Source organism: Varroa jacobsoni, unplaced genomic scaffold (genome assembly GCF_002532875.2).
Source record: "Varroa jacobsoni isolate VJ856 unplaced genomic scaffold, vjacob_1.0 scaffold_149, whole genome shotgun sequence".
In the NCBI taxonomy this organism is placed as follows: domain Eukaryota; kingdom Metazoa; phylum Arthropoda; class Arachnida; order Mesostigmata; family Varroidae; genus Varroa; species Varroa jacobsoni.
In genome coordinates this window covers 214,798-239,851 of record NW_019213051.1, presented here as the reverse complement: position 1 = coordinate 239,851, position 25,054 = coordinate 214,798, and the positions used below count along the sequence as shown (strand labels likewise).

The following is a 25,054-nucleotide window of genomic DNA, read 5'->3' as shown; positions in this document are numbered from 1 at the left end:
GAGTGACACTATGCTCACACAGTTCTTCGCCCTCATCGCTTCTTGCGGTCGCCTGGAGCCAGGTTGGTAGTGAAACCGGTGAACCTAATTTCGATAAACCCTGTCGAACACTATATATTAATCTTCAGTTTCTTATGCAATCGTTGCTATCTAATCTGCGTATCCCCTACGCATGAATGTGATGAGATGCAGCTCTTCAACCACATGATTTAATGGCACAGGCGGCTCTTCGAGCAAATCGGTTTAATAAGGGCGTACTTTTCTTCATTTGACTACCCATAAATTTAGCGTGTATTTATTACTGCTTTGAAGACTCGTTGTGATATTGTATAATAATTGCTGATTCAAGAGATTATCCACACTTTGAACTCTGCTAAGATGCTGGATTCCATTGAAAAGGTTGTGCTGTATAATTTTTTCTAACTGAGATTTATTACAATAGTTTACTAGCAAAGGTAACTTATGTAATATCAAATAAAAATCAGGGTTTTTGGCTTTATGCAAGTGTATTTATTAGCAGAGGGTCATAAACAGAGCCTTGTACTCCATTATATTTCAAAACAAAAAATCAAGCAGGATGAGTCCCAAATGTTTTTTATTTGAAATGCTATCCTTATACAATTTTATGTAGGTATCGTATAACCGAGCTGAGTCTCCATTACACATACATGATATGTTACACAATCGTATGAATTCGTACGTGCTGTTCGTTAAAATAAGGAGGTATCATTTGTACACAAACATGAACGTTAGACGAAAAATGATGCCTCAGCACCCCATAAAGTCATAAAAGGAATTCTTTTACCAAGCTGTATTACCTTTCAAGACTACTGACTACTTGTTTTGAAGCACCCCGTGTAATTCATGATTTATAAAAATAAACAATTTCTGCAGCACGATAATATGGTTTTGCGCTCGTTGAATCAACGTTTTAGCAAAGAGCTTTTATAGACGTTTCCTTGCAAAAGCTGACTGAGCCATTCAGCTTACGCATCTTCAGGCCTTTTCGCTTTACTCATTGCTGTCCACACTGTCATCCTCTTTGTCCGCGCTGATCTGTCCCGCTTTGCCTCATTACCCACAACCTGCTCCAGCCTTGAAGAAAAACGGTACAAGTAGTGACTTGAATCGAGTCATCTGCTGCGAGTCATATCCAAGGGACGCTCTATGGCAACTTAAATATTTCACCTCTTTGGTACCTAGAAGCGGATTTACAGTTATGAGCGAAACCTGCAACGATTTATAAAACATTATAAGGTTAGATATACAATTATAACGTATACTTTATAAATGCAGTCTACTATTCTGATTATATTATTACGCGTCATATAGGCACTATACACAAAAAGATACATCGAACAGTTTTCTAGTAATTTATTATACTGTAAGTTTTATTGGCAAAAAAATGCAACACATTTCTTGTATTGCCCATCAGATTTATTTGCTGCACCGCATATCAGTGTTCGCCTTTGCAACGAGGACTTTATTTGGCTCCTCGATTTAGGTTCCTCAATCTATAAGCTATTTAAGTCCAAATCGAACAGCCTAACGCAATGTAGTTCATCACTAGCGCATTCACAATTTGAACTTATCACCGAGTTGCTCTAGTCCGCTAGTAACGCAGCAGCGAAACACGTTTAATTTCGACCGAAAGTATTGGTTCAAAGCGCTTTATCGTTTTCTTACCATCTGTTCCTCAAAAACATGTACTTAATCTCTCAATGCAAACATCCTATCGATTACAATGAGCCTCGTTTCATATTGCATTAATGCTAAATCGAGTATAATAGCAGTAACAAACTATGGTGGAAAACTTTATATGACAAGCTTTGGCTAGAATCCTGCGTATGTAGTTTCCCCAAGTCAATCAGACATGCCCTTTGTAAGTCTAACGCCCTTTGTTTACTACGTACGCTAGTTTCGAAACAATTTGAAAAATTCAGAGGTCGGAAAAGAAAGCGTTACGGGAGCCAAATCCGTGATTCTACTTGATTTGGGCCAGCGCGACTATCCTGGTACCGACGGCCATGTGGAGTATAACGAGATTCTAGCTGCCTGGCTTTCACTCAGCGCAGTACGCTCAAAAGCCATTCGTTTTGGGGGCATTCCAGTGAGCAAGTCTCTGACATTTGCAACCAATCTTAGAACCATATTAGCCGAAGTTTATATAGTTGTTTTACGAAGTCTTTCCTAAAATATATATTAGGACATGAATATATATTTTTTGTTCGTAAATAAAATTATTAGATTAAGCCCTTGTAGCCAGGGGCCTTTCATTCTAAATACACAGGCCAATCGGTGTGAAATATTCGTTGGCCGAGCAAGCTCTTTAATCTTTTCCTTGTCATCTAGCCTCACTTACACCGCCTTCTGAAGGGCACTTTAAATTAATACAGGTGCCAATGTGCATCTGATATTAGAGTGGTCCCCGTATTTGTCTGTTAACCTTAGGGACACGTTGTAGCCTAGACTTAAGCCTGTCCGTGCATGGACAGACTCCATTTCGTGCTGGAAGCCAGCCGTCTGATAGAATGCCTAACGGCAATATCGGACGTAAAGCACGAAACATAAAGACATTAGAGTGGCAGGCTTAGTTGTCTCGGTATTTAAGAAAAAGACAACTTCAACGTAGTGATTGTGGTTTCCGAAATTCGAAAACGTTTTTTCGTTCCAATAAGTATTCTATTTCACGTCCCTACGAGTAATTTGTATTTTTAACGTACAACACCCATACTTGCGGTAGTTATTCTATATGCAAACAAAGCAGTCATAAAGCACCGAAAAATGCAGGTTTGAATACAAGGAGTAAAAGGTTTCAAGCGAGTATTTTTATTTGGATCGGCTTTTTTTCAATTTTTAGTTTTATTTAATTAATGTTGCAATCTTTTCTTGTAGTGTTCAATAATTTGCATGAATTCTTATTACCGGTTTGCTTCAGTCCAATCTAGAAAATAGATAGCTTATTTATATTCACCTTCTCAATTATCATTCGGTTAATACGCTCCCTTCTTAGCGCTGTACTGAAATAAGTGGGTGATTTGTGCGTCTTTGGGTACTCTGATTGCAGGTATTGGCTCTTTTTGGAAAGGCCACCAGAGTGAATTGTCGGCAAATAGCGAAGCAAGAAGACACTTGGGAAAGAAGCCCTAGTATAAATTCTTTGTTTGCATATATTAGGTCCAAGAAAGAGTATTGGCAATTTTCAAGCCAAAACGGAAGCACATGCTTTTTTATATTTTAAACTATTATTACTAAACTAAATATTGATTGGTGACCTTCTGCCATTTTTCTAACGATACCATAACCTTATCAATGTAGAACTTCTGTGATTTCTGGGCGAAATATTTTTTGCATTTTGAAACTACATATTCACATTTAAAATAAATCTATAGAGAGTAAAAAAAGACGATAGTCTAATAGTGTAGAATCCGGCACTAAAATTTTTATCCTAGGTCTCTCAACTTTGTCGATTAACCAAAGCTGTATATGATCTGGTAGAAGGCAACATTTTTTTGTAGTTACTAGTTCTACTCAATTTTTTTCCGGCTTGTTGTAATCTTGTCAGTTGTCTAACGGCTAATGATAGAGCTTCGAATCAATGGTTTTGCCAGGCGGCAACAATTCGAAATGCAGAATTCCTTTCCAATTTCACGTTTTATCAATTTCAAGCATCACCTTTTTGGCGTCAGTCTGCAATTTGCCATAAATTGTGTAGTTTTTCTTCATTATGACCGTAATCATTTTCCTCAACTTTTACGATAATGTCATCAACTTTTTTTTTTATCTTGGAAGACCACTACGAGGAGCCTCTTGAAATTGAAAATTCTAGAACGAAACTGGTAGAATAATTTTCAAGCCGTTTCTTCCGATAAAGCATCCCGACCACGCACAGCATAAATTTATTTATGGGCTTAAGTAGCGACTGTGCTCTTACCGTAATAACATTGTAAAAAGGGTACTTTTGAAGAAATGTTTGCAAAGCGCTTCATTTTTAGTTTGAATAAAGGCGATGCTTGCACGTCTATTACTATCAGATCTAAGCTTTCAAATGGCACCAACACCGACCTGACACAGTTCGTACTAGTTAAGAAATATGACTTCAAAGCCATCTAAGAAAAAACACTTAATAACTATTTGACAGCCCAATATGTGTGTGTATATATGCATAATAAATAAAAATAAGAAATATAAATAAATGATCAATATGTTTGGGTAGTAATTATGTATAAAAGCCTTTATTACTAACCGACTATTGTCTTAGTCCTTCATATATATATATATATTACTGCGACAATCTACTATTTCTATTAATTTTTGTTGCTGCCTGTCTAACTTTAACGGTGTGCATTTTCGATTTGTAGTGTTATTCGATACGCTCGACATGTTCATATACCTCATTTTAGGTTTTGGTTGGACAAGAGCAACCATAAGCTTCCTTGTATACATCTTAATGTTCTTTGCAGTTTAGGCATGAAATTTACTTCGCTAATCAACTATGCTTGTAACATTAACACAAACATAATCTTAGCTGAGCTAATATTAAGTATTTGACTATGTAATCATTGGAAACCCAATTAACAAACTTCAAATTATAATAGCCAAAGTGAGTCAGCCCTTTACCGGATTTTTTTTTCCATTAGTTATTTTCCTAACGGAATGGTGTCTTCTTCTTTCTGCAGAAACCTACCTGGAGCAAGTATTAATGATACAGTCCTCTAATAACATGATAGTTATGACCAGCAGTCTTGATGAAAAGGCCGTATAATTACGTTGTGAAAATTTATACAAAGTACCTATGAAAATGTACACAAATGAAACAAGAACCAATTAGCACATAGTTAATAATATACATAACGATGACACAACATAGAGAAATATTGCGCTGCAGTTCCGAAATCTAACTGGTAAGACGATAAGGTATATTCATCCGAGAGACGGGAAAAGGGTAGAAAGCCCTCTAATTGGGCTTAAGTCATTAGGTTACCCAAGGGTGCCTCATAGCAAAGACCATTATAAATTCCTGGGGGAAACCGTGGCGACAATAAAATAGCACGGTCGGCATAATCATAAACAATGCTCTAGCCTAAGTAGAGATTTGCAAAATGCTCCATTGCTCTGCAGTTAGAAATAACGTCAAGCAAAAGCGTCTGAAAAGGCAGACTAGAATAGGTTGTAAAAAACACAGGGAATATTATTTCCTTAGAGAAAAATATTATACAACAGGTAAAGCAGAATATAGAATTCGCCAGTTGTAAGGTTAAGATCCAGGCTCCAAAAAGTAGGGCATCAGACTAGTAGTGGCCTTTCATAGAACAATCAAGAAGGATACCGACGCCACAATGTTCACAGCACGTTAGCATAGAGCCATAAGTAAGAATAGTTTCAAAAGTACGACACGGGAAACTGTGTAGGAGGTAGTGGATAATCGGCCAGGTTTTAAAAAGACATGCGAATTTGAACCTCTGCAGAGAAGGGTCAGTAAGCAATGCCTTGGTTGATTCTTGCAGGCTTTAGTAACCGAAAGGCGGGTAAGAAACTGGCTATAGATGGTCATATCTGGATACAGTAAAGCCAATGTCTAGTTCCCGAGTTATCATACTATGCTGCACAATGCGCTGGATGATAGGACATCATGAGCCTGGGACTGTGAAACCAACAAGTTACCCTATTGAGATGCCACAGGTACGGCGTCTTTGATTACATTGTTAGAAAAAAACTCCTTTCTATAACTGCGAGTATGCTAGGTACTCAGCTACCAAGATAATCGAACACGCCTTAGTTAGTATACATGAATAGGAGATCGAGGATAAAAGGGCAATGTCAGAAAGTTAATAGGATTTTAAAAAGAGACGGTCGATGATGGATCATATTCGAAGAGTGCGGCAACTAGCCCTCGAAGAAACGCGAAAATCGGACAAAGCCGGAAGCCTTGTCTTTCTTATTTTGTTAGATGTTAAAAACGCTTTCAACACCATAAGCTGAATTATTATGACTATACTGCAGCGAAAAAGGATACTACCTTTTCTCAAGGAAATCTTAAAAACAAGCCCCTCCTTAGCAGGATATCTTGCTTCCTTGTCGTTTCGAAGAGATCGGTTATTGGACTGACTCTGTAGAACATCGGCGACGTTAGAATTACTTTATATGGAGGCGGAAGTGGAGCGAACTACGCACGCCGACGATTTAGTATTGTTAATGAAAGTTCATACGCAGTTCCACTTTAAGAACATCGCCACTGTTGCGGTTGCTTGGTCAAAGACGGAATACAAGATCACCACTACGTTCAGTCCTACAGTTCGAACTGCAAAAACTATAGATCATAGTTTTTAATAGGAGGAAACTCTGCAGGAGAAACCTCAAAATCTACATAAGTAGTCAGGACTTGAAGTTTAAAACGACTGTTAAGTACCTAGGTGTTATTCTGGATGAAAGTCCAAGAAGTACAATATACACAGAATGCACACTAGAAATGCCCTTAGAATATCGCCACACCTAGCACTCGCATGCTTCCAAGAGTAAAAGACGTGAGAGAAGCTACATGATTTTTTTAGGCCTCGGCAGCAGGATCAACAGCCTTGTACGCCTACTGGTTCCAGGGCTACATAGCACTGAGCTCCGAAAACAACAGGGTGAAACTGTTGTCGGCGCAAAGAGCCGTTGCACTTCGGGTTATTAGAGAATTTAAGACGGTGACGAGCAAAATGGTGATGGCACTCGCTAATATGTTCATCCCGTGAAACCTCCCGTTAGGGAAGCTTCCGAAAGGACGCTAGAAGGGGCAGTAGATCTTACAGCAGTAAGAAAGGTTACACTAGAAAGGCCCAAAGAAAAATAGAAGCTCCTTACAGCGAACCGCATAGGAAAGATGAAGAAGAAGTGGACGAAAGGGGTGATACTCGAGTACGATACGGAAATCTATATAATGATTTCCGTATTATGAGGTGTTGTACCATCTGTGAAAATATGTTCAGAAAACGCCGCTACTTTTAAACAGGTAAAGCTTGGGATAACAAGTATGGATATTTGCATCGTATGTGTATCGTGCTAAACTGAAGATGTAGAGTACGCGGTTACGAAATGTGAGATACTGTAAGGAGCCCAGGAAAATCAGGCATATGCCTACATACACTAACATACATTGAGAAACATTGCCTTAAAGATGTTCATCTTTCAAGCAAAGTGAAAGCACAAACAAAATCACCTAGAGCTTATTATACGCTTGAAGAAGGAAAAGTAAATATTAAGAAGAAGAAAATACAGAATAAGAGGAAAGAACACCAGCCCGTGCAGTCGACCTAGCGGCCGCATAGAGTAGTGTCTGCGTAAAGGTCCAAAGTCAATAAGAACGGCTAGTGGAACTCTAATGAAGAGGAGTCGACTGAAGTAATGCTAATGCATTTTCGAGCTCCAAGTGGCCTTTAGTATCAGGTTGAGACACCAAAATTTACTGAGGGTTATCGTAATAAGATGAGTCTTATGTTACATACCGTTTAAATGTATTGTTCTGGGACCCATAAAAGAAGCACTCGGCGACGCCCTTTAGCTTCCGGTTTTCAGGTTCAGCACGATACCTTCATAAACAGAATCTCAAAGCCCATACTGTACTCAGGTAGGAAGAGCATTTCTTCAGATTGTGAGTCAGGCTCACTTTTAACGATGTTGTTAGCATTTTTGCGATGTATATCAGTTCTTCATCACAGCTGTTGCCAGCAGTGATTAGCTCATCTGAGAATACGTAGGCCACCGCTTCTTCGGTACGCTTGTTTAGTTGCATCATCTGTTGAATTCTTGCTGGGAAATTTGTCAATTCTTACATGATAACACCCAGCTGGCAAAGTCTATCCGGAGAGAAAAATGCAAGCTTGTTAGTCGCCGCGGTGCTCATTTTGAGCATCGAGGGGGAAGTCGAAAGTCTGTCAACCGCGGTTAGTACATCATCCATTTCCATCTGTACATGGTATACAATCATTGCACCCGATATGCACGCTCTGCAATGGGTTCTTCTGCAACTTCTGATATCTGCTTATGCGTTATTATGTTTGTCAGCATGTTTTTAGGATAGCTGCTGAAGTTTTATGACGACTAACCCTTTACCTGGCAGTTCCACAATGTTGTATAACGTCCATGGCATATGTTCCAAGCCGACCATTGTAAAAATAAATGCGTCCTTGTAGCCATTCAATAACTTGTATATTTGGCGCTAAACTTCAGTAAGCATTCCATTACCTGTTTTTAGGTGATCTACTATTATCCGGTGGCATCCGTTTTTTACGTAACGCAAACGTTTCTTTCTTCGGTGCTGATGTTTTGTCGATAATCATAGTACTACGTACCAACATCGTCACAGCCATAATGAACCCGCTATTTCTCACATACAATGCTGCCGTAATGGATTCTATCTGTGCAAAGCTAACACTTCGTGCGGAAATGGCTGCTTTATTTTGATTTGAGTCTAATCCTAAAAGAGCGGCGCCAGCTTTAAATGTACAGGATCGCTCAGTATACCAACTGAACCCTACCTGTATACTTTCACGATACCCTTACTATGACAAATATAAAAGGTATGTTGGCATAAAATATTTAAAAAAAAAGAGCAAAGACTTATTAGACAACACATCTTTTCCTAACAGTAGAGCCTTCCCTTTTACTCACCATACGGTGGCGCAGTGTACGATACACAATCATGCACTAAGTCACTTATTCTTACGAATATCGAGCAATGATTAATAGACACGCTGCTGCCTCTTAGTTTGTAGTAGTAGTAGTAAGAACGTGCTTAGTTAGTTCAAATTATAGACTAAGATGTTTTGCTGTGCTCTCTAGTATAATTGAAATCGCGGTTTCTGTGTCTACCTTCGTGTAGCATGCAAACCGATTAACAGCTACTAGAGTTCGTTAAGTCCCGGACTAGTCTGTGATGGTGTTGTTACTGTCAGCGTCGTTGCCGTGGGCATCGTCATCATCGTATGGCTCGGTTTTGACTTGCTATACAGCTCGGGGAACAAGAACGAGCACTGCGTTAGCTAGCTAAAGGCACGAATTACGTTCATGCCTAACCTAATAGGAACCAGATTAAGCGGCCACACTGCCAGGCACATATGCGGTCTACTTCCGTAATATCGATAATAATCTGTGCATGTTGTTCTAAGCTCATCGTACGTTCTATAGATTCAGGTCAACTGTGTGCACACGGGATTTGCCGTTCATCTTAAGCACTGAAAATCTGTATCTAAACCTGACTTTGCAAATAATCTGATACATCGCATCATTTGACTCTATACATTTACAGTGTAATAACTTTTTTACGAACAGGATAAGCTTTTGAATACACATGATTAATATTCTTCTTGAACGAGCTGCCACAAAATGTGTTTTCGATGTCTCAAACGTTTTTTTTTTGGCACCGTAGTTAGTATTCCAAGACGAGCTAGACCATCCATCTTTACGGGTAAAAAACCTACGGTTGAGGCTCCGTTTACTCCGTTTAGGAGCGTCGTTCCAGTTGTTCAAACTGCTAAAACCTATTTAGAACGATGCAATGGATATGCACAGTAGCGATCGAAGCCAACGCTAAAGTAGGTCGCATACTTTGTAAGGACAACAGTTTTTCTTTGGCGTCAGAAGCCAGCTTGTTCGTTTGCTATTGCTACTTTAAGCTATTCTCCAATCGTAACTTGCTTGAAGTTTAAGGGAATAATCCATATGCTGGTGTGTTCATCAGTGATCTATAGACAGCCATGCCAGACACTCTAAATACTTAATTTTCATCACTGCACGCATAACTATTTCACGCGGAACTCATTTTGTGCTATGTTATTCTAATTGCATTGCAACTTATCTGTGAAAAATAAACTGGGTCCAATATATTTTAGTATTAGATAAACAGTCGTCCCCTCTAATGATGACATAGAAACGATCGAGATTGCAGTGTACATGTGCACTTTTCTCATAAGTTTCTATAATTGTATCTGAACACAAATACATACTTCAACTAAGTTTTTTTTTTACATGGGCTAAAAATCTTATTCCTCGCGGTCATGTTTATTCAATATAACTAACATCCACCGCAATTACAACTTAGATTTAGGATGTTAGCCATTAACCAGCAATTTTTTTCTTTCAATCCGCAAATAACTTCTTAATAGTAAACATGAGTCAGGCGATATTGTTAGGTGTAAATTCGCTAAACTTTGGTTAAAATACCCTGCACGCGAAGAATTGCACTAAAGTTAAATTCTGGGCCGTTAGCGCACCAAAAATCTCAAAAATGCAAAAAGTCGAAATAGAATAACCGTTGAAGCCTATTTGATCTGTTGTTTGGTCTGATTAATACTCCTATTCGTCTTTTTAGAACTATCGTTAATCTCTGCATCAAAAACCCAGGTGTATCCATTTGGCTTTTTGAGACATCGTGATTACTTTTTGAGGCCCTTAAATTTGAACCCTGTTGAAAATCTTCCACCTTGCCTCATAAAGTTCTTTCACAGGTTATTATGGAACCGCATGAAAACTGGCAATAATACAGACTATCAATTGTGGTCATGGAAAGATTTCAATCTTGGTGGGGCTCTGTCCCGCAGGGAACATCTGGATCATAGTTAATCTTTGCTTAAAGTCTAAAAATGTAGTACAGTTTTTCGTCACAATAAAATTGTTGTTTCGTTTTAAACAAAGCTGGCTTTGTTCCGGTATCTAAAACAGGGGATGGGCATGTGTCCGCTAATATAAACAGCCCGCTGAAGTATGTCCGAATTTACATCCCCTACCCTGTATGTCCTTACAAAGCCGTCAAGGAATAACAATAATAATACCATTAGCTCAGTTGTGCTATCAAAATGGCAAAAAGAACGGCTAAAACGGGCCTATAAGCAGTTTAGGCCGCAAATAAGGTTAGTATAGAAGTGACTGAAGGTTGCTAAATAAACATGACCGTCAGAACCGACACTTTTAGCACATGCGAGAAAAATTGTTGAAATGTGTGTTATTGTTGAGATACTTCTTGTAAACAACTCGTAAGGAAAGTCCTTATTCGAGCCGATCACCGTGTATATAGGAATGTTTTTCTAAAATTAGTTACCAGAAAGGATTTATCGGTGCTTTACGATACACAAAAAATGATTTAGCGATAACCGTCCTTATATTATTGTCCTGAGTAGATCAAAACATTTGGATTTAGTGAGCAATTAACGTGAGCTATTCTTAGATAATTAAACGATCATACAGAAATGACAAAGGACGGTGCAGTATATATAGTTTGCAAATCTAATTTTGGTCATGTCAATTTCGATTTTTCTTATTGCCAGACTAGGTTAAAGTCAACATTTTATTTAGTGTTCTTATTAGTCTTTTTTTAAACGTTGATACATAATATTTCAATTACTGAAGTAGCTACTGTAGTTAATGCTATATGCAATACAGTTCTCCATTATTTCCCATTATTAAAGAAGCTGATTCTCGTAGTTCTTAAGTACCTCTGCGGCTAAAAAGTGTAACACACTTGAGAAAGTTATCAAGAACCGCTCTGGCTCACTTGGCAGGGATGAAAATAGATTATAAACGGTCCTGAAAAATACGTTATAAATCCATTGGCAAGCACTGTAAGGTGGATGATATAAAATCTAGCTGATTACTGCAGTGGCTTGCAGTAGTATTATATGAAATGAACTAACCGTAACTATAGTACTCCATACGAAGTGCTTTAATAACACTTTTGTTCAATTATTGACGTGAATTATCAATAACAAATTACGTTGCATATGATAATGGCTTTAAAAAAAAATTATATAAATTAATTAGCGCTTAGGGAGTGGCGATAAAATAAAGAGTACGTCAAGCTAATCCATACCTCTAAATACGTTGCCACCGTAGCTGAGAACATGCGGCTAACATTGGTTAAAATTTCAACATTAACAACGCAGGACCGAGAGATCGGCCTTTTTCTGGATGATACTCGTAGTAATACTCCTTATCCGGCGTGATTTAATATACAAAGAGTACAGACCGAAATCAAGCCGCGGTGGTCTTCGACTACAATGTAAAAATGCTGGACAACTTCATTTCAAAATTAAAGTTACTGATTTTTTATCTATTACTATTGTTTCAACCGACGGCATGGATTTAGGTTGCACCTGAAACATAACCTTTCCTTACTTTGTAATCAATTTGTTTTAATAAAACTTTAAGCCTAAGCGTATAACGTGATTTAAACCATTTTATTTTTTACATTCTGCTAACTATTAGCATCTAGTTCCCATAAGTCGTAATGCTAGCTCTGCAAAGTTCAATCATTGTCCTCAGATATTCACTGGGCTTTTATTACGTACTACTTTTTACTGAATCATAGATCACCAAACGGCGATATCTAACTCTACGTATGTGGCTCTATTATAAATAAATTTACCAATATTGTGATTTTACACGTAAAACTGTACGCGATACACAACGAAAAATAAATATCCACACCATTTTTTCAGGTCTAATTGATTCATAATCCAAATTATTTAATTATGCTTGTATTTTCTTTATCGCAACCCTCTTTGCGTGTATGCATATTAGCTTTACTCGGTGACCACAATAGAGGTTTTTTTAGTGAGGCAAAGCATTTCCCATAGGACATACAATTGCGTCTTACAGTGCAACTTTTGAATAGCCTATAAAGGCAGCTTCGAAGAAGTTGGCGATTCTGATACCTATTCTCGATAAAACTCTTGAACGCTGTTTCGTGTTCTTGTTCTAGATCTGGCTTTTCAACTCTTCCTTTTTTCGAAATCCGCTATTAACATATACTTCACATGTGATAAAATAAATTAAGCGTCGCTTCCTTCACAACAATAATATATGAAAAGAGAGATGTAGCATAAATGTTTCGACTTCGTTTATTATTATTAAAAAAGCTCAAAGTCGCAACTTCTTGATGGGCTCTGCGACGTGCGCGCAGCAAGTAACGCATAACATGTGACTGAAAGTCTGGACAATATAACCAATTACTCCTCGAATTAATTTTTTTTCTACTTTAGCTTGAAGTTGGCTTGACCCAATTCGTTGAAAGCGTGCCTACATAGCCCTTAAGGGCGAGGATGGGATTCGAAAATCTGAAATTTCCGAGCGATATCCAGATGACGATAGAGTGAAAAAATATAAGCTAAAAAGGTTGTGTGAATCTGTTCCTGAATACTTTAAGCATGGAGACCACTAACTAAAAAATATATAGTTAAGACAACTAGCTATAATGCATTTTCATGACCAAAAGTAATTACTTTTTAGGGTACCTATTATTACGTCTAATATAATAGTTATAAGAATTAAATCTTCTTTATTGTATTCACGTACGCGAAAGCTCCATCAATATTAAAGTAAAACATCGCGAATAGCAAATACAGATCTCGATTTCTTTATCGTTCTTCTAAGCATTACGAACCATAGGTGAAATAACAGCATACAATATAACCACCAGTCAAATGTTTTTCAGAAAGATCAGTATTATTTTAACTTTGGTTCTAGAACGGCAATACTGACACATACTCGCATATATTCGAATCGAATAGAAAATAAAACAATTTATTAAGCAGCGTATGAAGACAACTACTGGCTAAAACCTGTCGAGACTAAATACGAGAACTGAATATTCTAAGTAAGCCTGCAGAATATGATACATACATGTTTTGTTTTCGTTCATTGTTAACTTACGACAGTTAAAGAATTTGAGAATTTCGACCCCTTGTTTTATTCGGGCCATCAAGAGTTTTCCAACAATGGGTCGGGCATCCCCTTCGCTCATTGTAGTAACGAAACAGGTTTTTGCTGATAACAGTCGAGCACTCTGAAAATAATGATTCCTGATGCACATTTAAGTCCTACTTTCAATTCAAACAATTATGATGTCGGTTGGCTTTTAAATAGCCCATGTATTATATATAATTCACATATAACGCAACAAGTAGTAATTCCGAAAGAAAGAAGACCTTATTCTGAAAAGATCTTATCTTAGCTGATTTTCCATAGGAGTATTTGATCCCTTTGAGTGCCTTATATTTTCAACTAACGTATGGAACGAATACAAAAACATTTTCACTCCGGTAGAGAAAGTACTAGTGTTAAAAAGTAGACATATCTCTATTAATCAATCTTATTGTTTCGAAAAATTAGTCATTGTACAATTATTCTGAACACAATTTATTTTGGCATTTCATAATTGTTTATAAGTGTGACAACTTTAATATTGCTCTTGCCGTTATAATATTACATTATTGTTATTATTACTATTTTCATTTTCATAGTCATAACGCGTTAAGTAACAACACTGACTACTCCTCACTGTGCGCCATTGACGCTGAAGGCCAGGACGCTTTTGAGCGGTTATCACATCATTTTTTAAACAGGAAGTAAAACACAACACATTCACGCAGTAACCGAACACCTGTCGTTCTGTTGCCTTCTTCCGTCCTCCTCCTCGAGCCCCTCCATCATCCTTTAACTTTGTTGTCAGCCTCTTTTCTCATTCAAATTTCACTGTCATCTCGCTGTACTTAGCTGCTGGAATTGTTCGTATCTTAACCGGCTTACTTCTATCATTAAACCTAGCCGTAAACAATCACTATGCTAATATTACCAGGCTACTATAATAACACAACAATCGTATTTACTAAATCAATAATCGTATGTAAAAAACAAATATGGCGAGAATGACAGCGTTGTCGCTTAATTAGCGAACAATCCACTAATTTGCTTTCAGTTGCCTTTTAATCGTTTGCAATTTTGTCATTTTATTAATATCGCCTAATCCCATTTTCTTATGTTAATTGAATAGTACGAAAATACAGCGAGCTTTGGGGCTCGTTGTACAGTAGAGTTACGAAGACAGACATTGAGTCAATGTCGTCGCATGTTAGTCATTCTATTATTGGCTATGCGAGATGTTAAGACTTTTCATGACGAAATACGTGATCACTCTGCTTGAGAACTAGGAATGGTTTAGGGCTGCCATCGCGTTAGGGTGACAAGCAGAACGACAGCCACCGGTAAGGTTGTACAACGACTCGCAGAACGTGAACTCTGGGCTGAAATATAAAAAAGTAAGATATAGTGCTTAGCAGGCCTACAGAACATTCTAGGAGGCTATGCACTCATATGTCAAATGCAGCGTTATCACTTCGTTTCAACTCATATTGAACAGATTACCTAAAATTAAATTGAGTTCGAAACGAATCTAATCTATAAAGTTATAGGGTTTCACAAAGAGCATCACTTTGTCATCTTCTTCACCTGGTATAGTTCTAAAACTACATCTTGGTCAGTTATTACCTTGGTCATTAAGTCTGAAACATTGCTTCGTCGTGGATCGTTTATGTTTGCGCTAAGGATCGAGCCAGATCCATAAACTAGTAACGTAACCGTGGTGGGTAGATTTGCTTCATGATGCTTCCGGTATAGAACCGTTTTTTCTACTAACTCACATACAGTTGTAAGGTAGGTTAAAGACACTGGCGGTGGTACTCTTCACACGTCTTCTTCTAATTAATTGTCTGTTTATCGACATAATCAGCCTTTTTAAAATCAAACGTGTATTCTTAGGCATCATTCTTTCAATTATTAGCACGATCGATGTGCTTATGTGATCCGACTGTATAGGACTTAAATATATTGTAATATAGTTTGCCTAGATCGAGTTATCAAAACATAGAACTTCGCCGACTGCAGCAAAGTGGTACCTGTTAAAGACGGCTCAACAGACAGAACTTTGAAAAGTATTCGACGTTCGGTGTGCACAGATGCCTAGATGTTTAATATAAAGACAGTTTGTGCACCCAATTATAATTATCAGGTCCGTCGTATTTACTATAAGGTACGTTTTGCAATCATTTATCTTAGTTTCATATTTCTGGCTGTCTCAGATCCTGGGCTGTTCATCTAAATCACATATGTTATTTACATCATGATTACAGGAGAGGATGTCTGTGCAGTCGATTTTTAGTACCTAATGTGATGTAAACTATAAAAACTATAATATAGGGTTTTTCACAAATGTTTAGATATCTCGTCATCTATTTTCGTCACGTTAGTTAGTTAAGTCTGCATCTGTCACTTTCTCATTTAGCCCTGTACTTGATATACCACTCATGTGTATATTATTCATTCTGGCACATATGTAGTGTTGATGACTTTGCGTTCATGAAAATCACAAGAACTTAAAACTAGTTTCAAGCAAAATTCACATTTATTATTGATGTTAGTTTCGTCAACATTGAGCAATTGTTTGCTGATAGTTTCTAAGATTCAAACACCCTTTGAGATTTATGTTATTTTTTTCCAATTACGCCACCTCCGGATCTTATTTCTATGTAAACAAGCTCTCGGAATCACCTCTTTTTTTTCAATTTAGCTTCAAGCGCTTGCCCTTATTAGGAGTAATTTGAGTGGGTCTTGCTAGGCTCATTTAGTGTGAAGTATGAAGAAGTATGAATCCAAACGCGTATTCAGTCGAAACACTTGGAATCCCTCATGAACGGATCAGGTCAAGCATTTCCCTTGCTTTGGCTTCAGTCACAAAAAAATGTAATCACAGGGGCAGTTTTTTGCGGCAAGGCTGCACATTCTCGTGACCGCAATTGTTCCTCGCATCAGCCATGGTTTGCTATTGATATTGTGAGCTGCTCTGGGCCTTGGGTGAGCTTGGTCAGTTTGTAAAAAAGGGTGCTCTTGTGATCCCTGAAGGGTAAGTGATTCGCTCTTCTTATTCGCTAGCCATATCTACGCATCTGTTTTCTTCTATGCCGTCTTTCATCGCCGAGCTGCCTCTCTAGGTGCCGAATCCCCTGGAGACATTTGGTGCTCCTCTCACCGGTTCCTAGATTCGAACGTTATTTTTGATTGCCAGTTTAGGAACATGGGCCATCCTGCGTATCTCTACGTTTCCTTGCATTATTTAGAGCTGACCAGCAACTAGCCTTAATACTCGCATGTGGATTTCGGACACCAATCCGAGATAACATGCGAATAAACGTCTTGATAGCTATTTCACATAGACATTCCTAGAAGGCGCTTATTATGTAAAACAAAGTAAACCTTTACTAGCTTTACTTACCGCCACCTTTACTAGCTTATTTCTAAGGTACGAATAGGTGCCAGGACATGGCCAACCTTGAAAGAATTTAGACAATTTAGAACAATTTAGACATATTTCGCCAACTCAGATATTATATTGCTATGAAGATTTCAGCTGTGATTAAAAAAAAACTCTAAGTAGAACTCATAATACTTGAAAATGCCATGACACGTGAGTAGAGCTATCATCTGCTCCCGCAGGAGACCGCTATATAAAGTTAAAGATATAATTTTTTTTATTTAAGAGCAACGACCAATTGTGGATCATGTTGACGAGTCAGATGGATATCGATTTATTCTCGTCAAAGTCGTTCTGTTGAGGATTAATTATACTCTTAGCAGCAAATAACTTTGTATAGTATCTAGCAAGAGGTCTTCGCAGGAAATGCCTTACACCTAAATTGCCTAAAAATTAGCACAGCTTCCTTTCTATATAATAAAGAATACACAGATAACATAATCTCTGCTTAATACTTAACGTAAAGTATTGAGCCAGCGGTTGCAAAATCTTATAGAGTAAAACATACTGAAGATGTTAATAGTAATCGTTTCAGCTACGAAAATATATTTTACTTTACAAAGTTACGAACTTGAATTGACACGTCACTTCTCATAATAACTCTATCGTATTGAAAGCCATTACACATGTCGCCACAGGATTCATTTATGATTTTTGTAAATAAGTTTCGGCAGGCGACAATATAGAGGATGTCCCGATGGTGACTGAAGCTATAGCAAGGCTGGCATCGTACACTAATTCTCCATAAATCGCTTGCTTGAATCTAGACGTACACGCAAGGATTTTGAGGTTTATTAGGAGCATTGGAGTGTGAGTTTTAAATATATTGACGCGTAATGTTCTGTAAGTGGGAAGGACAAATGCTAAGACTGCAAAAGGTGAGCGAAGCGGAGTCTTGCAAACAAAGTCGCCAAGCATATAGGCATTAATGGTAGAGAAGTCATGAACTGAAACGTGAACTTATCTATTATTACCGTTTCGTAGGCAAAAAACATGTAACCACGATTCAACACAATAGAATATTTGTCTAGCAGCAAGTAAGCAATTACGCGGATATGACCTTTCTCACATAACATTTAATAAAATAAATTTCAAAGGGCTACTCCCAGTATCATATCGATCACAGGGTGCTTTGCATAGTTGGCAGCGATAATCTTATCCTAAATCATGGTAACTGGGTGTTCGCCCGACATTACAGTGACATCCATAAACCGCAAGTCGATTTGTTCTTAAATTATTCTTTATTGTGGCACTGGTAGCCTTCTTGACCTTGTAGAACTCTGAGGCTGTGTCGCTCAACTTTGGTACGTGTTAGCGAATGATTTGTACATAAGCTCCTATTTCTTTTTATGGCGAATTGCCGCCTCAGTTCGACAACAAATAGTGGTGTTCTACAGGGCAAGTAATAGGTTGGTTTCTAGCTGAATGTAAAGGACGCTAGGTCGAGGTTGGCTGACATTCTATGGGTCTGCGTAGTCAATTCAGGGCGAGTTGTTGTCATATTAATGACAAATAATAACAAAAGGCGCAATATGCAACCTTACACAAGAAAAGCCAGCGCCGTTTACGTGGATTCTCGGATGCTGTGACGGTTAGTAATAGCTTTCTTTTAAGTAATCTGCTATCAGAATGATTGTCTACTTGGCTTCAATGTTATTCCAAGGTAAGTAAAGGAATTCACGTATTGGATTACTCTTAGTTTTATGTTGTACTCTGTAGTTTCAGTGGTCTCCTTGGCTACCAATAAAGATGTAGCTTCATTGTGTGTTATTTCAGGGATATACCAGAATACACTGCCATATGCAATGATCTATCACAGTAAATTGCGATCGTAGCGACATAAAACACATCAAAAAGATGACGAACCGATGTTTCGGTGAAGCGCTGACGGTGAGCATAGCGCCAGGAATTAAAAAGTGGGGTTACAACACAATGCGTACTGTTGTTATTACAATAATGACTCAATTAGCAAAACAGAAATTTTTAGGATCAAAAGTCCTTAATAATAGAGTACTTAGAAAACTTACAAATTTTTACGAAATCTAAAAATAAAAACGAACTTTTCAATGCTTTAGCTAACCTTTATAGTAATGATTGTTCTCATCTACTGAGGTACCTCGTTTCCTTCTTCTAGGTTCACAGATGGGGGCAAAATACTGCGCATATTTTTGTCATTTACAGAGGATTTCGCTTCGTATCCGAATGATAAACATGGATTATTTGCACAGGCTACATACACTACCAAACCTATGGTTTAGTGTGGAGGAGAAAAATAAGACCATAACGTTATCAAGCCGCACTTAAAATTCTGAAGCGGGTATTCGCAGCTAGTGACCTAAATGGAAGACAATTAATTTATAGAAACTTGAACAAGCTTATTTTGGGACTAGACTGATATGCTTCAAGTGGTCATATAAGCGATAAATAGTTGTAATACATGTCACATTTCTAAATGGCGGTTACAAATTTGTCTCATACATATTCATATGACAACTTACCCTTGGGCTGTGGTAATATTATTTGTCTTTTGAGAACTTCGTACGTGAATCCTTAGAGCATGCTTAAAGAAAACGCATTTTCACATATTTTTAATCTATTTGCAAATTTGTTTTGCATTAGTTAAATGTGGATTGGAAGAATCATTTCATCCTTCAGATTCCCATACTGGGATATTTAAAGAGCTAATTGGTTGATATGTCATTGATTTCTATAGTAATGAAAGCACTGCAAACGAACCCTTAGGTCAATTAGAAGAAAATTACGCTTCCCTACTCAGTTTTAACAGAAAAATTTTTCTGCTGCCTTTTGTTTTGAAGGTCCTGTTTTCTGTGTCATGCTGAAAAGACAGTAAGAACGAAAATTCAATGAAGCAAAGTTTAGCTATAACCTGGGCTTCAACAGATGTCCGTCCAAGGCCGGTCAAAATTTTACGAATCGGAAAAGCTGTGTGAAGTTTAAATGTTGTCCTTCAAAAAGGTGACCTGGTATAATTTTTTCCGTTTTCGAAAATATTATACTGTTAAATGTTTACTTTGTGTGATAAGTTGAGTCAAGCCGGAATCTATGTTCATCGTCGTTTTACTCGTTTACAAAAGTTTTACTGAGACGTTTTTGTGGTAACTAGGCACTTTTGACTGTAAATAAGGTCAAAAGGTTACCTTTAGTATAATTTATAAACTTATTATACAATATATATATATAGAGAGAGAGAGAGAGAATAGTTTGGATTATCTATTCAGGTAACGGAATCATCTATCTAAATATGACAGCAAACATTACGAGGGTCTCTATTGAAGTCACCGTAGAACTAAGTAAAGATCTTTTACTGTTGACATTTTTGAAAAAATATCTCAACAAGCACTATAATTTGTCGATGTCGATGTTTATTAGGCGTGTAGTCTTTCTTATTTTGCATAGATCCGCTTCTCATTGCCGGTAGGAATTTTGTGCAGAAAGCATTCCTTATCTGCAGTGTAACGATATCTAGTTTTTAAGTCCCATGATTTAACTATACTGAAGAATAAGGAGCCTGAGAAAAAACAGACAACTAGAGGACGCACAGCACTCTGCAGAAAGGGCACGTTAACTTTCAACTTTAAAATATAAACTTTAAAAATTACCAAAATTACTTTTAGTCCTAGTTAATACGTTTTTATAAAGATTAGGCCTGATTTTTTACAGCCGAGGGCTAAAACGTTTTCACACTAATTTTCCCCAGTTACATTGTATTGACCTTTTTACGGGCTTTACAAGTGCTACGAATTCGAGCTACATATCTCACTGTTATATAGTTTGTTTCAGCGCTGTAAGGTAGTTTCTAAATTTTAAACGACAGACGTAGTTGTCATAACATTCTATCTTTATAATTGAGTCGTCTATGTACAAACTACAGATACGCATATAGTCAATTGCTTTATTTATCTTATAAGTAAATTTTGCATTTAAATCGGATGCTAGAAGCTCAAAAATTGAGTATAGTATAGTTTCTTTGATTTATTGATTGATTATTGCAAGACCCACAGAATCACTTGGTCTGTTCCCAGAGAAGCTCTAAGGAATTGAATAGATCAGTTGATAAGTAATTTGTATCGAAACATCTTGCGATGTTTGTTCTATTCCAGAAATTTAGCTTTGTCTTGAACAATCTAAGTCATAAACCGAACTCCAAGGAAGGTATATGTCGGCTAAATAAGCCTTGCACATTGCTGACGAAGTACAACCAGAAGCACCTTTTTTTTAATTATACATTGCTTATTATTTTGATTTACTTCTGCCTAATTTGTTGATAAGTTTGTAATATAATTTCTTCAGAAGACGCACCCGTGCTCACGGTATGTTAGCCTACAAAAATGTATATACATTACTAAATAATATTACAAATATTATTAAATTATTACTATTATACAAATGTATGTATTTTAAATTGGATTTAAATTTACACAAATTTATATATGCCCAATTAATAGAATCTTTGGTGTATAAAGATGCATGCGAAAAAAATAGATACAGGATTAGGTATACGGGAGGTATCGGAAAGACGGGAAGATAGACGGGACAGAACATCTTGACAAACCCTTTTTCTGATGCGTTTAATCGTGCTTTGGAACTATTTTAATCTCTATGGAAAGGATTTGTTCGGTAAATATCGCTATTTTTATCCTCCTTCTTTTGTCACCTTTTTAGGAAATAATACGATTTACGTCTACCACCAAATCTGTATGTAGGCCGCTTTAGTTCACATTCATTTCACACACAAAGTACAGCAATACAAATATAAATAGCTGAGTTCATAAGGCGTCCAAATTTCGGGAGTTTGAGATGTTTCTTTGCATAGAGGCAGGCGTGACCTATTTCGTTTGGTACATGGAAAATGGTCCTGCTATTTATCTCCCTCTATATTTCACGAGGCGAAATGTGCCGGCTCCCATTATTAAACGAAGCGTGTCTATGCCCGAGTCCGATCCTAGATCACGTGTTTCTATAATTAACAGGCAAATACGTTATCCACTAACCTATCATGCAGGCTAGAGTCAACCTCCTTGCTAGCGTATAGCCACCAAGTCGTCGTATTAGGCTAAGAAAGAACCTGAACCTTTTTACACTTTTCTAATCGTCTTATGATAAGAAATTATGTTATGTGTTCACATTTCTCACACCCTTCTTTTCTCTTGGCGAGACGGCATGCATCAAATGATGCATACCATCTCGCAAAAAGGTAGCAGGTCTTGTTTCAAAAAAGTTTGCCAATCACGTCGTGAGTTCTTGATCTTAGTGGAATCCGTGTGGCACCGGAACTAAACTTACCGATCGACACTCTGGTTCATCGAAAGCGATCCCCAGTAAATCAAGCCCTTGCAGTTCTACTAAATGCAGGGCTTTTTTAAATAAAAATCTGGTTGTACATAGGGTCTTGGCTTTTTTCCTAGAACCATCGATTTCTGTTCCATGTTGGCGAATAGACACAACTTTTAATCGTCAGTAACAGTTCTGTGTCAAAACCAATTATTGTAGCTGCGTAACGCTTGACACCGCGCAAAATGTCGAGAGGAAGTATTAACGCCCAAATTCCTTGTCGGATTCAGAAGGTTCATGAAGTATTTAAGTTCCCAGCTTCATCTAAATAAACTACCGAGCTTCAGAACAACGATCGTATAACTCCAACCCCACCTTTACGGCCAATTCCCGAACTGTTTATTGGTTATCTCCATTCGAAGGCGCCTTCAGCTTGTAGTGATCGCACTGAAACGGTTGACTAAAACAGCGGTGTCCTTTATGTCCCGATTACTTGCCAAACCACTCTAGTCGTTTTAAGCGTAATAAGGTCAATGTCCCGGCCTATTTCGGATTCAATGAAATGCACAATACAAAAGATTCTCGAAAATGCACTTTTCTTTACCCGGAATATCAATTTTTGAAAACTACATTCGGATTGATATTGAGAAAAAACACGACATAATACCGTTACAGCAAGCGGATAAAATAGAAAAGGCGTTCTCAAGTGGTATATCAGAAGTAAACAACGAGCGATGGGAAGCGGGAAAGATAAGTTTTTTAAAACACAGAAACCTCCTTGCGAACTTAATATATAGGTGTATGTAAACGATCTGCTACTCCATAGCCGCTCACCAGAACTTTAGCCGAACATCTTGACTTAACAAATAGAACATTTAAGGTAAAAGCATAGAGACAGAACAAAAAAATGTTTCCGGCTTTTCATAGAATTCTTACATCTTTCCTCTCTCGTCCTCTCATTTATAGATCAACCTTTCGGCTCACAACGCGTAGAAATCACGCAGGCTGCTACACGCAAAATTAGAATTTTCAGTACCAGGTTTCACTAATGACCCTCGCAACCGCCCAGTTATCATCCAATCTACTGAATGCTCTATATTACATATATCTGAATGTTAGATCGTTTATAAATCAAAAGCTTGCGGTTTATTCGGCTTATATACAAAGTGACTATACTTATTCCCTAAATTTGGTTAACATCTGCAGTTTCTAATAGTAAATTTTCTCTTTACAATACCTGCAATGTTTCTGTCCCGATCGCTGTTCTAAAGAAGGGCCGACAGAAAGCACTTTTTGTTTTAAAAAAAGATTAGATAGATTAAAAAAAGATAGATTTAACTAGATTGTAGACAGTTGCTGTAGAAATTTTTTACAAATGCAGTTCTAGATGTCGCTATTCTGCTAACGCAAACTATGCCATGAAAATTACCTTAGGAGCTATCCAGGGTTTTGTCCTTTGAGTAGCTTAAATCGAAAAGATATCAAACATACCTTAGGTCATCTGATTCGCCTTGTAATTCCGCGCTTCTAAAAACTTTTTACGGTTTTATATACATTTAACCTTCCCCTTTTAGACTGCGGAACTGTTTCCTTTTACCGACGAAACGCTGAGAAATCGCTCGTAGATGAATGTATAAAAAAATTACTTATATCTACTAGTTGACACAGTGGCTCGCCCACATGCACTATGACTATTGTAGTTTATGGTATTTCTTGCAACAATCCCTGTTATCATTCATGTCACGAATGTTTGTTCTTTTTTTTTACTTTTTACTATTTTGATTAAATTTTACTAGGTCCATTTTTACCCGCATTTTTAAAACTCGTTTTCGAACCAGCAGGACCATACCATTATGAAAACGCTTAGAAACTAAATTTATAACGAAAGATCTTACGGACTCCAAATCGTTCGTCAGATTAGACCACGGGCGACTAAAGGAAACAGATAGTATTGGGATAGTACAAGTAATAATAATTTCCTTAAGACCACCGTGTTAAACAGTTTCTTCGCACTTCCATGTATATTAGAAAACTGTAACCGCAAAGAAACGACAGCTGTGCGAAGGTCATTGGCATGACCGAACATTTTCCTTCAGTTTAAGTTAAGCATCAGAAAAAACTGTTACCCAATTTTCATCTAAGTTGCGGACAAGTTAGCTAAACTCTTAGTTTCATTTTTGGTAGCTATTATTCAAGAGATGCAGTATTCCAGCACTTCTAACATTATTTTACTGTGGACGATAAAAAGAAATTTAAAATAAATAAATAAAGTTACCATGCAATAGTTGAAGAATCAGCGTTCTACATTGTTCTTTAGAAGCCCTTCGAAAATATGATATACATTCTAATAGTGAAAGGAACTTATAAGCTCTAACCAAATAGATTTTATTAAAGATAAAACGACATGATGAAAGATAAAATGAACATAATCTGTAAAGGATGGAGATTTTATACGGTGAAACCATATTTTAACGCAAAGGCACCTTTTAATTGTAGATACTTCGACTCCTATAAAGTATTCGATAAGGAGAACTATATAATTATTTTTTTACTTCTAAATTTGAATGCTATAGCTATACCTTCAAGTGGATCATAGTTTATTCGACCAGCATCCCTTCTAACTGTAATTCGACAAAAACCTTG

The 25,054-nt window shown here is 37.3% G+C and overlaps 1 protein-coding gene across 10 annotated transcripts in view; it reads right to left on the bottom strand.

The window, feature by feature from the left end:
- Positions 1–502: 502 nt before the first annotated feature.
- LOC111269636 (uncharacterized) overlaps positions 503–25,054 on the bottom strand; it is a 178,946-nt gene continuing 154,394 nt past the window's right edge. For 8 of the 10 annotated variants that reach the window (XM_086972158.1, XM_086972171.1, XM_086972156.1 and 5 more), the window contains one exon: positions 14,157–15,056. In XM_086972158.1, coding sequence (XP_086828284.1) covers positions 14,971–15,056 — 86 coding nt within the window. In that variant the 3' untranslated portion in view covers positions 14,157–14,970. Of the gene's footprint in view, positions 1,231–14,156; positions 15,057–25,054 lie in introns of those variants that run through there. The other 2 variants (XM_086972178.1, XR_015314657.1) reach the window with 2 other exon arrangements.